The sequence below is a fragment of the Salminus brasiliensis genome, chromosome 4 (genome assembly GCF_030463535.1).
Source record: "Salminus brasiliensis chromosome 4, fSalBra1.hap2, whole genome shotgun sequence".
In the NCBI taxonomy this organism is placed as follows: Eukaryota; Metazoa; Chordata; class Actinopteri; order Characiformes; family Bryconidae; genus Salminus; species Salminus brasiliensis.
Genome location: NC_132881.1, coordinates 19,110,281 through 19,125,144, shown reverse-complemented (window position 1 = coordinate 19,125,144; position 14,864 = coordinate 19,110,281). Strand labels below are relative to the sequence as shown.

Below are 14,864 nucleotides of genomic sequence, written 5' to 3'. Positions count from 1 at the left end.
TTGAATTTTCTGAATGATGTAGAGAAATCTGCATTACAGCGTTAGGTTTGCAACATAAGCAAGATGGCTGGTCATCAACAATTACACCAGGGCCACTGCATAAATGAATAATCAAGGAGTTCCCAAAGGACTTTAGAAGTATCTTGTGACTGTGTTAAAGGTGGTTGAGAGATCAAGAAGACAATGCAACTGATCTTCTTCCATACTGATTCTAATACAGTTTGAGTATGCTGGTTTAAAGCCAGACTAGTTAGGGTCCTGGAGCTGGTTTCGGGAGAGAAAGACAGAAGTCATGAAGACCTTCAGCATTTAGTCTGCACCTTACTGTGCAAACTGAAACATCAGTGCCTGCTGCCACCACATCTTGCTGCAGGTCTTTTGCAGGGTTTTTTACAACCTGCCTCCTCAAGAATTTGGTGGCACTCGTGATAGCATCCTCTTTCTTCCACGTCTAGGTAGCAAAGCCAGTGTTTCTTTAACTTTGAACTTGCAAACTATTACTATCTTTTTGCAACCCTTTCCATGTTTGTGCACTCTTGAAAAGTCTTTGATTTGCCACCCGATTTGCAAATGTGTGCTCTTATTAGAGTCCTATTACAAAACAATAGTCAATAAAAGTCGTATTTTGTGTTGAATTTGGAGAAAGCATTTGATAAATTAGTTGTGTTAAGCTATCTAAATTCTTCTTGTTTAATTGGTTAATTGTAAACAGCTGAATGTTTGTAAATTTTGCTAATAAACTACAAAAAAAACTACTACTATTAAATAATATTAATTACAGCTGTACATCTTTGATAGCCATTGACTACACTCTCACAAATTGAATGGATCTGTGTAACAGATGAGATTGAAACAGTGGGTGGGAACTATTACTACTGATGTATGGATAGTAATTAATTAATTTGGAAGGAGGGTTAGATGGGAGTTTAATCATTTGCAACTGTATGTGTTGTCTGTGTGCGTATGATTTGCAGGTCAAAGTCCACATACTGGCTGAAAGCATATTAAGAGCTTATGGCTGACCTGTGGGTCGAAGCAATTTCCTTCACTGGTAGGCAATTGAAATACAATAATTGCATAAACTAATTCCATCCCCACATTTCTTTCAGGCAATGCACCACTTCTCCCCAAAGTGTGTTGCAATTACAAATGCTTTTGTATCAAAAAGCATTTTGTGTCACATGCTTATTCATATTTAAGCATTGAAACAACACAACAAAAGTAGAGTAAAAATAAATCTAATATCATTCCAGAAATGAACTGAACACAATTATTGGCAAAATTGCTTTCAAAATTATATGAAAATATTTAGATTTCAGTCATGTTTTACATCTTTTATTTGCATTTGTAGTATAAGGTACTGGCAATATATAAATAATGTTCTACCAGTTTAGACCAGTACAGACCAGTTCACAGTAGCCAACCTCCCTGGACATGGACAGAAGAGAAAAACTGATGGAAGACATGTATTGTTTGAATGTGTTTTGAGAGAGAGAGGGAGGGAGAGAGAGAGGGAGAGAGGGAGGGAGGGAGGGAGGGAGGGAGGGAAAGGTGATTGACTGCCTTAATGCCTTAAGTGATTACATTGATTTTCAAAGCAATAATCCCACCAGTGTTGAATATCAACACTTTATTTTATGTATGTATTTTATATTGACATGGAAAAAAACGGTGAAAAGATCTACTTTAAAGGCCCCATGGAGAGTGATAGCACTATTTTACACTTCAAGCACTGACCTCAATCAACTTCCAAACAAATTCAAGTTGACTGGCAGACACAAGGTACAACAACATTGTCAGCTTGCACTGTTCATTGCAATCTGAATAAAATGGAATACTTTAGTTGAAGACCCAGAAGGACCCCACTTATGACACCGAGAACTTACTTTAAAAACTCTTTCTGAACATCCTGTGGACAGATGAGAGTAAAATAGAGCTTTCTTATAAAGCACATCACTGTCCCTATGGTTAAACATGATGGAGGGTATTTTGGTATTTTGTGGGTTACTTTGCTGCACTGGGTGCCTTCACTGTATGCGTGGCATTATGGAATTTGAACACTACTAAAGCATTTTAAAGCAAAATCTAGAACCCAGTAACAGAAAGCTAAATCTCAGAAGTCATCTGTCTTCCAGCATACTAGCAAACAATTCCACTTGCACAGTAATTCTCACAATCCCAAACTGCACATTTTGTGCTTTTTCTCACCTAGCACACTAGACTTGGCTCATTAAAGAATTAACTAAGGTCCTCATGTGCTGGGTCAAATGTGTTACAAAAACACACACAGAGCAAAAGGTCCCCAGGACATGGATTGGTAAGAACTGTAATAGTAAAAAAATTACCATAGTAAGCTTATGTCGGTAGGCCCCCTTGTGATTATCTGTAGAAATAAAGGCTTTGTCCAAAACAAATGCCACTTGTATGTCACAGTATAGATTTAAAGACCTATAGTGGGGGTTGTGTGGTTGTGTCTTACAGAATAGAAGCAGCTCCATTAAAAAGCCCCTGAAAGAAACACAAGTGTAGTACTCAATCACTAGGGAGGGTAAAAGTGGTAATTACATTTACATGCTTCATTACAGATCAGTAAAACAATGATATACAGATGGAACATTTTCTTCATCTCAGGATCTCAAATGACAAATAGGGGGGAATATTTTTATATATTTACAGTGCCTTGTTATTTTGCTAATTACAACCTGGAATTGAAATGGATTTGTATCTGGATTTTATGTAATAAACCTACACATACATCTGTCCAAATTGGTGAAGTGAAAAAAAAAATCCTAAAAAAGGTGCTGTGCATATACATTCACCCCCTTTGCTATGAAACCCTTAACAATTACTTTCAGAAGTCATCATTTGTTCACCTGTTTATAATTCAAGTGTCACATGAAATCAGTATAAAGTATATATACTTGTATTGAGAGTCTGCTACAAAACTGCCATATTCACACCTTCAGGGACCCTAATCACCTCAAGGTTTGCAGTAGACAGGAGGACTCCAGAGGCAAATGCAGCTTCAAAAACCGGTCTGCTTCTTTGTAATGGCATTTTAACAGCTGCCCTCTTAAGCAGAGGAATTGGTCTGGCAGAAATCTTCATTATGCCTTTATCTGCACAAACTGGCATTGCACCATTTAACACTTTTCAGCAGCAGAGAGATTCCCCCCCCCCCCCCCTTATTGCTTGAAACCTGTGAGCTGTTTAATAAATGTGAAACATTCCTCTCAAGTAGTTTTCCTTTATTTGGGCTCAACTGGCAAACTAATCACAGGTGTCTAAGCTTTCAGTGTTCCAAAAAGCTCTAAGAATACCATCCATGAGTTTAATTAAAAAAACAACAACAAAAAGTAATCTTTAACTTAAATCCAATTTGAACAACAATGTGGAATGTGGTGTAATCAGAGGCAAGAAAGAGACCAAAGATAACCTTAAAGGAGCTGGAAATGCTCCACAGCAAAGATTGGAATATCTAATCACATCCGACCACTTTAAGCCATACACTCCAGAGTTGGCCAGAAAAAAACATTGCTTAAAGAAAACATGTTTGGAGTTTGTCAAAAGGCATGTGAGAGACTCTCCATACATATGAAAGAAAGTACTCTGGTCAGATGAGACAAAATCTGAACCGGACAACACCCAACACCATTAAGGAAGCAAAAGACTTCAGGGACGGTCTCAGTCCAAAAACAAAACAAGTATTCCTCCCTAAACTATCTCAATCTTTAAAAAAAGAAAAAGAAAATACAACAAACAACCTAAATAAAACAATCAACCCCACAAAAAAGAAATAGGCTACAATTTCCCCACTTCCCCACTATATGGTCTGGCTGACTAGGTAATGGGAAGAAGGAGGAGCCCACAAGGACCTGGTAGACTTGGTCATAAGCCATCCTCCAACACCAGCTCAGCCAATCAGCACAGCAAGCACACCTGTAGACTATTAGATAGCTAATTGAACAAGGGAGCTCGGAAAGGTGAGGGGGAAAAAGAGAACACAAATGTAGACAAACAGCCTCTGCACACAACAGTGTTAAATACAGGGAATTTCTTGAGATTTCCAGAGATTTGAGACTGGGACAGAAGTTAATCTTCCAGCAGGACAATGACCCTAGTTCAAACACTTAGTTCAAGGTTAAACATTTAAATGTCTTGGAATGGCATAGTCAAATCCTACACCTTAAAGAATTGTGTACTTAAAACGATTTCTTTACACCAAGAGAACTTGAAGGAGCTGGAGCAGTTTTACCTTAATGAATGGGCAAAAATTCCAGTCGATAGATGTGCCAGACTTAGAGACATTCTCCAAGAGACTTGCAGCTGTAATTGCTGTAAAAGGTTGTTTCACATAGAAACCTCTATTTCGGTCGATTGTTTCAGTCCATTAAAAAAGACTAAGCTATGTGCACACTCACACAACTCGTCTGTCATGTACTCAAAGGGGAATGAAAAAGAAGCACAGCGCTGGGACATATGTAGGAGAAAATTAATATACAGACATCAATTGAGAAACGGGAAAGATTTTTCATTTTTGTCGGAATAATGTTAGGTTAGTAAGAGTAAATGTTAGGTTTAGGTGTATATTAAGATAATCAAATTACATTGAACTTTTGTGTAGTTTTCCGTTAGTTACAGTATCGTTGGGTTTGACGAGTCTTTTCTTTGCCACTAGAGGTCGTGTTTCCCCTGAACGTAGGTCAGTCTTGCTTTTGGAAAAGTTAACTCAAATGTTGTCACATATTGATTCAGACAAGAACACACAATAACAAAAAAACACAGACAAGAAAAATGTCAATGGGAAGCAGAGTTTAATTTGTTGGGCTGTGTAAAGAACTGGAGAAACAACAAGCCTATTCTGACCAAGCCAAAGGCCACAGTGGCAAAGTAAAACATCCTCAGATCGAGACTAACACTTTCAGACTACCAACACTAAAGCTGTATTTTCAGATTCTTCTACTACTGCCCAGGATAACCAGTAGAATTGTTTTTTTATTTACTTATTTAATTGTGCCTTCTCTTAATCCATGTTTCCTTTATTTGTTTTATCCTTACTCATTTTAAATTCCATTCTCCTGTTTTATTCATACTGGATAAAAGGATAAGGATAAAACCATCTAGAGGAATTATTGAAGAAACACTGGGTGAAATAATCCGAATGAGTGAGTGATACTTCTCTAACTCACACAACAGAACTAAATAAGGACAATAAAATAATCTTTATTTATATGTAGATCAAGTCTATCAAAACACCAGAACGTGGAAAACGTGCATAAGGGGAAAAAAGTACAATAACATTGAAAATCCATGTGCCCTTTCAGATGGTAGATTCTCCAAAGACATTTCAAAACTTCTTTTGATGTTCAAAACAAAGTGAATCATTCTCTTCATATGAGAACGTTTTCAACAAGGGCAAATTGCACAGAATGGGCCTGTTCTAAGCAGGGCTTTCACATGGTTGCTTTTGCAAAAATCAACAAAATTGTGTTTTAACAAGCTATTTTGTCAGTGACACCAGTACTGGGTTATATTTAATTCATCACATATTTTCTGTGTAAATCCAACAGAAATGGGCAGTGTCATTAGAAAGAAAGAATTTTTTAAAAAAAGAGAGCAGTGAAAGCAGTGTTGAAACAAAAGTGCACAAAGTGACAGAGGATGAGATACAGTATATTGCTATGCTCTCTAAGCTTATAGAAACATTGTGCTTCCTGCTGCAGGAATTCCATTCATTTTCATTACTTCATAAAAACGCTGGAGTTTACACTGCACAAAAATGACATTTGAGAGAGAGAGAGAGAAAGAAAAAAAAAAAAAAAAACTGCTCCCACTGCCCATCACCCACATACAAGACAAACCCAATCAAACCACGAGGACAGACAAAATCTTACACATTGTATTTTCAGATGGCCTACCATCATATAACAGATAAATAACACTGTACACAATGTTTAAGAGCATGTTAAAAAAAAAACGAAAAGTCTTTGGTCATTCAACTTTATATCCTTCCTGAAAATGTCCTCATTGTTCAAGCTCAAGCACTGAAGCCCCTAAATAACACTTCCTTAACATGCCAACCCCTAACAATCAAGAGTGCAAAGTGCCACATAATTGGCTTAAACAAAATTTGGGTGAATACAGAAAGAAATGAACTCCCAGCCTTTGTGTTCGAGAGACATGACATTTTACACCCACTTATGGGTAAAGGGGCAAAAAAGAAAAAAGTCTCTGAGATTGAAGGCAAAAAGCAACATAACCACTGCTAGGTTATCCAGGACACTTCTGTGATTTCACCATAATCCCTCTGCTGCACTTGGCAAATGGTGGGCTCTGACACAGTTCAGGAGAACCTTCACCAGCCCATCTCTCCTCTGCTTTTTTCCTCTTTGTCTCTGCTAAAAGTGGGAGCAGCAGCAGCAGATCTTTGATCTCAGGAAAACAGGTATTATGCTTTCACTCCATTTTTGACATCTCATATTTTGTTGTCATGATTTCCTGTAAAATGTAAAAGAAATGAAAGTATATTCATTACAAAGTTAACACTGAAATTTGAAAAAGTTGACTGTGTATGCTAAAATTTTAATATACGGTACCTCATCAGAGTCCAGGAGAACAGGTAGAGCACTGTAAAATTGAAAAGAGAGAGGAAGGAAAGGAAAAAAGGTTAAAAAGCATGTTAAAGCATTACATTCATAGGACATGCTTTGTGCAGCATAACTTGCCTTGCCTATGGGGCTTGTCAAAATACACTAAAATAAGAATGTGCATCTTAAGACCGATCTTTCAAAAATTATAGGAAAAAAAACTAACATAATATGCATGTTTTTACAAGTGATCCACCTCATAAATGGGCTTGAGGACACCAAGCAGTTTAACAACTTTAGTGTTGTTTTTTTTTTCCAGCAAATACTAATGTGGGCCTCACATTCCCCCGACCTGGAGTGGGAAAAATTTGACTTTGAGCTACACCAAAAAGCTTTTTGCAAGCTCTGATTTCTGCCAAAGGGTTTAGCCATGTCTCCGTAAGGTGCCCAAACCTATGTATGTCACACTGATGCTTTTGATTCCCTTTTATGTTACAGAAGACTGTAGTAACTGTATTATTGTCAGTAGGATTTTATTATTTTTTTACCTGACCTTGCATGTCAATGGTACAACGGTACAAAAAAAACAACGAAGTGTACAGTAACGACCTGTTTTTTGTTCTGAATGGAAAATTGTCTTCTGGGCAACAACCTTTTTAGCATTAGTATGAAATTCTTCCACTAGATTTGTCTTGGGCCGAGGCACACAACTGAACACACTAGAGTGAACAAAAATAGGCAACTACCTCACTGTCTAGCCAGCCTACAACATCACTGCAGCTCCAGCAGCTACAAGACAATGTGAAATTCTGGAATTTTATTCGAGCCAAACTTTTTATGCTGTTTGTAACCAAATATATGTTTGAATATAGCATAACTTTCCGTCACTCCATTTACAAAGAGATGGGAGAATCATCTTGTAGGAGTAAAAACTGCCCCTGCACATCAAAAAAATTACCACCTGAACAAACTTTACTTTGGATATACTCGGCCTATGCTAGCTATGTTTAAAATGAGCACTAAAATTGGTAATTAAAATCTGTACACAATAATTTTCATTATCTGAATGGGTGCACTGAAGTATGACAAATATTTTTTGACTCCTTTAAAGATCAGTTACTTACACATCAGTTAAAGAGGTAGGAATGTTCTCTTCCACCCACTTCAAGTCTTCATCCTGAAGGGAAAAAAAAGCTTATGTTTAGGCAGCATACAGTTTGAATATTTTTTTTCTATTTTTATTTTTTTGGTTGTGGTACTAACTGGTCCATGAGTGGGCTTGGCTGTTCCATTAGTCTCCATCTTAGCTGCTCTCAATTTTATTCCATCTGCTGGAAATAAAAGGAACTGGCCATGAGTTTAGGTCATTGTCCTAACAAAGTAAAACAAAATGTTAATGGTTAACCCATCCACTTTATTATATTATTTTTAATTGCTACTCACCAATATTTGCAGAAACTAAGAACTCTTCAATTTCTTCATCATCTGAATCATCAATCAGAGGTGTGAATGCATACCTACAGACACAGCACAACAGTAGTACGTTATGACATTATGACCCAACAGAGACACTGACATTTAAGTAAAAGGGGAGAAATAGGTTTTAGGGTCTAGAGGTCATGACCAACAACAAACCTGGACATAGATAGGCATTTATATATGCTTGGTTCCACATTAATAAAAGAAAAAAAAAATTATGTGGTTATTGATATGCATATTCTATCTTTATACATTTTAGTTTTTCCCCCATTGTAGACATTACAGACTTTTTGCCAGAACTTCTTAACTGTAAAATGGTATTCATCTTGCAGTATACTCTATGCATTGCAGTTCATGAAGTCTTCTGTGGACAGTAATCATTCACACATTCACGTTTTTAATTTCACTGCCAAGGTTTAAAATGATAATTATTTCCACTAAAATGGGCAACTAAATTCTGGCAACAATCCTAACAAACAAGACATAACCCTACAATAAAATTAAGGGACTGGTATTCTGCAGTTCAGGGCCTGCCTTTGGTTATTTGCAGACGGTCTCCAGAGAAACATGATAACAAGTAGTATGATTGAGAAGAGAAATCTCCAGAAGGCATCATCAACCCAGAGCTCCATCCAGTCCTGTTAATTAAATAAATAAATTGTACTGATCAGTTTACCGCACTTAAGCAAAAGTACAAATATGGTAAAATAGAATACTTCTATGCAGGTATCATCTTTATTTCTACTTTTCAGGTAATGAGAATGTGCAGGTATCTTGTACTCATGCAGAAATGTACACAGACCACATGCATAGTTATGCAAGTATTAGTTTATTAAGAGTATTTCTACATTACTTCATGCACAGAAGTGTTTTAATTTGCCCACCATAGGATGAAATGTATTTACTCACAGCCTGACAGTCTGCTAACCGGAATTTTTTTGTTGTCCAAACCATGAAGATAATAGAGGCTTAGGAGGGGAAAAAAACAAAAACAACCCCCACCAAATAATTATATATACCATGAGCAATTAGTCAACCCTATGCAAGCTGTATGTAACAACAAAGATTCAGAGGTAATTTTCCATTTTAATATTTCTTGTTAATACTCACCAATTACAGCAAAAATGAGGGTATTGGTGAAGTGTCTATACAATGACAACTTCACTGGGTTTCTCCTGAGTTTTAGTGTCTTTATGGTTTGTGCTAAGCTAACAAAAATTTGAAGACAAGTCAAGGAAATAACAAAACACCTAATAAATAAATAAATAACTAGAATAAATCACATGGTCACTCAAAAAACAAAAAGAAACGCATGTAATAAAGTATCGAATGACAAAGATATTTCAAAAGAATTCCTTACTCAATCATTAATATGGTTATGCTAGAGAGGTGTTGATTAATATTCAACATGTAAACCCCATTAGCGTTTACTGTAACCATATTAGCCTTTTCTGATGAAGTACTCTTTTAAAAAGTAAGTTAAATATTGAAGCCAACATGCAGAGATAATGAAGTTGGGAGAGGACAGAGGAGGCCCCTGCACAGGTACCAGAGGACCCCAAAAGGATATCCACCAACACAGGGAGGAGTCAAGCAGTGCCAGGGGAATATTGGCCAGCAAGGCCAGATCAGAGTCTTTGGCCTGAGGGAGAGAGATGCAGGGAGGAAAAGGAAAGGGAGGGTGTAGGCATGAGTGAAAGGGGCAAATGTAAAGACAGAAAATCCCTTTTACCAAAAAACTGATTCATGTAGTGATTTAACACAATCACATTATCACACAAACACAAAATATATTTCTTTGTAGACACTACTACTCCAATGTATAATCTAACAAACTTTATTAAACGTCAAATTATGTTATTAAGCTGATTCCCCTGTAAGGGTATAGGTTAAGGCTAACAAGTCTAGTTTAACTTAACACAAGCAAGTCTGTATTTTGATCCACATTCCATTTCATATTTTTATCTTTTCTCTTTAATTGTTTAACTATTTCCTTATGTGCTAATTCTGTTACTACTGACAGCAGCTGTATGCCATCATATAAAAATAAAGCAACAAATTGTAGTGTTGTATAAGAGCAAAAGGAATGGAAGGATATGAACCAAATGGCGCAGGAGTCAAACACAGCCAATACAATGGCAGTGATCAGAGCTGGTCCATTGTCCCGACCCTTTCAGATCAAAACATGCGTTCGCTCACTCACACAGCATACAAGGGAAATGGCTTGTCTCGTTTTTAAATGAGACAGTTACTGTTACTGCTGAAACATTCAAAGTGATGCTGAGTGAAATCAGGTTTACTTTACCCCAGTTATCCTCAGAACACCCTCAATGGCAGCAAAGGCAAAATAAAGCACACCTAGACCCACGACTCTGTGCATGACAGTTCCCAAACGAGGCCTAAAATAAATAAATAAAAAAGCGACAAAATCTAAAAACAAAACAGGGTAACACCCCAATTCATTCAAATAATTATTATTATACTAATTTACAGTAGATTTCATCCTTCACTTACTTGACAATACCGTAGCCTAGGCTGACAATGATGACCAAGAGTCGAGCAAGAGTTCTCTTTAGAGCTGAGATGAGCTCAGCAAAAACCAGCAAGCCTTGAGCTGTACAATAAACCACAAACTTTAACTGGCACATATCATGACATCTCATTTAGGCAAACATCAGAAGAACAAAAAATAGAAAGACTAATCACAAGAAAATTGCTTATATTCAAATGAGCACTTTTGCATAGCTCCTCCCAGCAATTTTCAACAAATCTGCAGTATAATAACTTCATTTTGTCATTTTGAATATTCCTATTAGCACCCAAGCATTTTGTTACTACAAAGTTACTACCAAGCCAAACTAAGGACTAACAAGTAAGCGTGACAAAGATGACAAATAGACAAAAATACTCACATGCTGAGCCAACAGCATTAGTGTTCTCGTACTCCGCACAGAAGACAGCCATCTCCACCATGCCCAAAAAGATCACGCCAGCTATCCAGAACTGAATACGCAGCAGGTCTTTCCAGTAGCAAGATGCCCAGATGAACCACAGCAGAGCATAGAGGATGTAGACAATGCACATCACCATGTAGAACTGGTGGGGAAAATAAGCACACTCCGATACTATACTCCAGGGTTCTTCTATTTCAGTTCTGAAAGGGCAGTTTCTGGACGATTTTACATTCATTTTATTATGGTTTATCGAAGAAAACTGCATAAAGTGATTAGTTATATTATATAATGGAGATATTAATTGCAAGGTAAAGTCTGTGTCTGAGCATGGGAATCACCAAACACTGGCCCTTGAACACCAGTGAAAATCGTTGCTGCAATGACCAGCAAAACAGGAATACCATGTATGCGGACATAAATAGTTAGGCACAAAAAACTGGCTATAATGAAATACAGCAAACACAGCCTGGGTGAGGTGGTGGATTAAAGCTCAATTTCAAAAGTGACACTCCCTTAACATCTATTATCTATGCAAGAAATGGGATGGGAGAAAAAATGTGATGTGCACAAACTGACTTACGATCATAAGAGGCCATTCCGTGATTGAAATATAGCCATGGTCCCCTTTCATCACGACACTGACTGTTGCATGAAAAATAAAAAGTGACTGTTGTTACAATAAAAAAATAAAATAAATAATAATAATAATACCACCAATACTAATAATAGTAGATGTTCCATACACTAATGTTAATTTTTGTAAAATCTGTGTTTAATGATTTAAAAAAAAAAAAGACAAAAAGTCAGCCTTACGGGTTAAATTCCAGTTCACGTCCTTTTTATGGGGCTTAATCAAAACCACAAGGAGATAGGGTCCATCTTTCCATGTAGTAGCAATGACATTGTCCTTTTGAGAAAAACATAAGTAGGAACCTTACAGTAGCTTTACAAAATTCTCAGGGACTGATTAAAAACAACTGTTCAAATGGTGTCAAGGACATCAGTGGACTTTACCCGAACTCCAGCTTCTGCTGTAAGCCACTTTGTAAAATTGGCATCCTTAAATGATGAACAAACATGTTAGAGGGCTTAATTCACAAATGCTTTGTGGTCATCAGATATCTGATAAATGTAGTTCTTACATAAATTCCATCCTCCTTTGGTGGCTCCACAGTTCTCGGCTCTGCTTGCGATTTCTATGAACATAAACACTGACTTTTAAGAAGGACCAGAACAAACATTGAGCTTTTTATTCAACATAGTCATTATTCTTGTTGATACAGATAGAAATTATACATACATTGAACATTGGAAAAAACTGGATCCCATTGTTGCAGGTTAAAGTTCTGTACTCATGTTCTATGTATTCTCCTGGTCCAAGTGGGTCGGGGTCTAAACCCTGTCCTCGACTAAGCGGTGTCCTTTCATACATTTCCTGATCGTCAATCAAATTACAACCGTAACATGAGATATTTAACATACACAATGTTGTCGTTTAAAAACATAGATACACTTGCACACAGTACTCACATCTATGTTATTGAACTCATTGTGACATGGGTAGTATTTTAAATACCATCTAATGGTAAAGGGCACTTCTTCTGGACAATTAAAGGAAGTCACTGCAAAACAGAAAATATTACATCATATTTTCACAGTCACTGTATACTTATTGTCCCTGTATTATAGTACACTTGAAGTACAAATATGTCTATTAGTAGCACACTACCTAGATTCAGTGCATCAATATTTCTTTCTATTAAATATAAACCAGAGTTATTACCTTTCAGTCTGATATCAGTGCCCTTATACATGGATTTATTCAGTATCAAGGGTCTTGATGTCTGAAAAGAAAAAAATAGATGTCTTGTTGGTGGTACAGGACAAGTCTCCTAACCGTAGAACACAACAATTCAGTCGTTGCTAATATGACTGGTTTCAGTGTATTCAGTTATTCACCATCTTGTTACTGAGACAAGGCATCACCTTTCAAAGACAGATACCAGATATCGTTTGGACGACCCAAGTGGAAAAACTGGGTCTTTAAATATTTGATAACACCACCTTAAAAAAAAGTAAACATCCAAGAAACAAAAATATATTGCTTTTAAAACAGCCACTAGGCACATGATGATCTATCCAAATCATTAATGAACATAGATTAGTCTGATTAAACCTGTAAACAATGCAAATATCCAAGCAGCAAATAGGTAAACTTTCATAGTAGAACAAGTTTCAAATCAGCTAGCACTAGCTTGCCAATAATGTGGCAAACTTCAAAATTTAACTTGAGGGACGAAATCTGCAGTCATATATTTTAGACCGTTATCCATGTACCAATTTACATATTTAATTCCATATAGCTAGATAGAATTTTTATTCTCGAAAATATGTAGGTTTACTTATGAAAACAGCACAACAGAAAAATACTATACTGCCATAAATCAATCACCTTTAACTCTTAAAATACTGTCAGTCTATCATGTCCTCATTGGTTGGAGTCGTACGTTTTAATAGCGCTACTTTTTCATAATGGTAGCTAATGTAACTAGCTAACGTTAACCTGAACAGTAATGATCCGAGATCAAGTATAGCTAATAGCCGGACACACGTCACTTTGAAAGGGCATCGAAAGGGGAAACCACAGGACAACCAACGAGAATAAAAACATTCTGCCGTGTCTGAGTAACTGCTAATGCTTAAAACCTTCTCAAATGTGCCAAGAGACTGCTTAAAGAGACCAGTCGGTTTCGTTCACAAAAGCATGCTAGCTAGCTGGCTAATATTAGCTCTCACTGGAAACGCCACATCAGCTTGCTAGTTAGCTAGCTAGCTAGTCAGTGCTAGCCAGTTCCTAGACTAAACATTCGTGAAGCAAGTCGTAGAACAGCAAATATTAGTTTATCGTGGTTCACATCATAAAGGATGATTTAAACTAGCTATGTTTCCGTCTACCCTGTCACCAATGTGAATAACAGTAACGGTAATACATTTAAAATAGGCTAAGTAACCGTCCTTATAGCTAACTGCTCTGACAGCGGACACTTCACGGCTTATGGCTAGGAAGAAGGTTAGCACTAGCTAGCAAATCGTCCGCTGCATGTCCGTCCGACTAAATACAAAAATGAGGTATGACGGCTTACATTGTTAACAGTTTTAGACCAGTGTCCCGTCTCCGGAGCAGCGTACACTTCGTTAAATGACGAACCAAACAAAGTCCAGGACAGAAGAAAAAGCATCTTTCTATGCGGAGCTGAGCTCTGCGTCCGCCGAACAACAGTACAGGCCATATTGACTTTGCTGTCAGGGAGACGGCATGGGTGCGCGCATGCGTGAGTGCAGCACGAGCTCACCTGAAGCAACACCTGCGCGGCACGTGATCTGAAGTGCGCTTTACTGACAAGCTGTGTTGTATTTTAAATTTAAATATAGATACATCTTTGACACTAGTCATTACACCATTGGCACCTGCAGTTAAGTAAATGCAACTCCAGTGACACTAGTCATGTAGACCATTGGCACCTACCATTTAGTAGAGGTTGTTAAGTGCAATGGGTGACCATTTACACAGAGAAGGTAAAGAGACAGAGTTAGTTCTGAATGGATTTATAGAGAGCAGCTCTATTTAACCACCAAAGAGCTAACTAGGGTCTAGACTAAACACGCCGGCTTCACAGTACTGAGCAGGAGCACACTACACCGTTTCCAATGCAAGTCAAAGAAGCATGTAAAAAATAACAAAGTGCCTTAAACGCTTATCAAGGGTATTACCTGATACATTATGCGTGACTGTATGGAAATTATACATGCAGACCAACTGTTGGGTCATCTGTGTGCATGGTGA

The 14,864-nt window shown here is 37.3% G+C and overlaps 1 protein-coding gene across 3 annotated transcripts; it reads right to left on the bottom strand.

Moving 5' to 3' along the window:
• Window positions 1-4,797: 4,797 nt before the first annotated feature.
• On the bottom strand, window positions 4,798-14,317 carry tmem87b (transmembrane protein 87B). Of its 3 annotated transcripts, none has more exons than XM_072677507.1 (20): window positions 14,164-14,317; window positions 12,804-12,864; window positions 12,551-12,642; window positions 12,321-12,455; window positions 12,163-12,216; window positions 12,035-12,079; window positions 11,834-11,927; window positions 11,601-11,662; window positions 10,979-11,162; window positions 10,581-10,680; window positions 10,372-10,465; window positions 10,165-10,236; window positions 9,177-9,285; window positions 8,976-9,034; window positions 8,601-8,704; window positions 8,031-8,104; window positions 7,851-7,918; window positions 7,712-7,764; window positions 6,597-6,627; window positions 4,798-6,498 (listed from the first exon to the last, which is right to left on the bottom strand). In XM_072677507.1, exons 1-20 carry the CDS (start codon window positions 14,308-14,310, stop codon window positions 6,457-6,459), a joined length of 1,680 nt encoding a protein of 559 aa, XP_072533608.1. In that variant the 5' UTR covers window positions 14,311-14,317; the 3' UTR covers window positions 4,798-6,456. The 3 variants fall into 3 exon arrangements, with proteins under 3 accessions (XP_072533608.1, XP_072533607.1, XP_072533609.1); XM_072677506.1 differs by lacking the exon at window positions 10,165-10,236 and adding an exon at window positions 9,637-9,708; XM_072677508.1 differs by lacking the exon at window positions 10,165-10,236 and adding an exon at window positions 9,637-9,708 and having other exon boundaries at window positions 7,851-7,915.
• Between the last annotated feature and the right edge of the window lie 547 nt (window positions 14,318-14,864).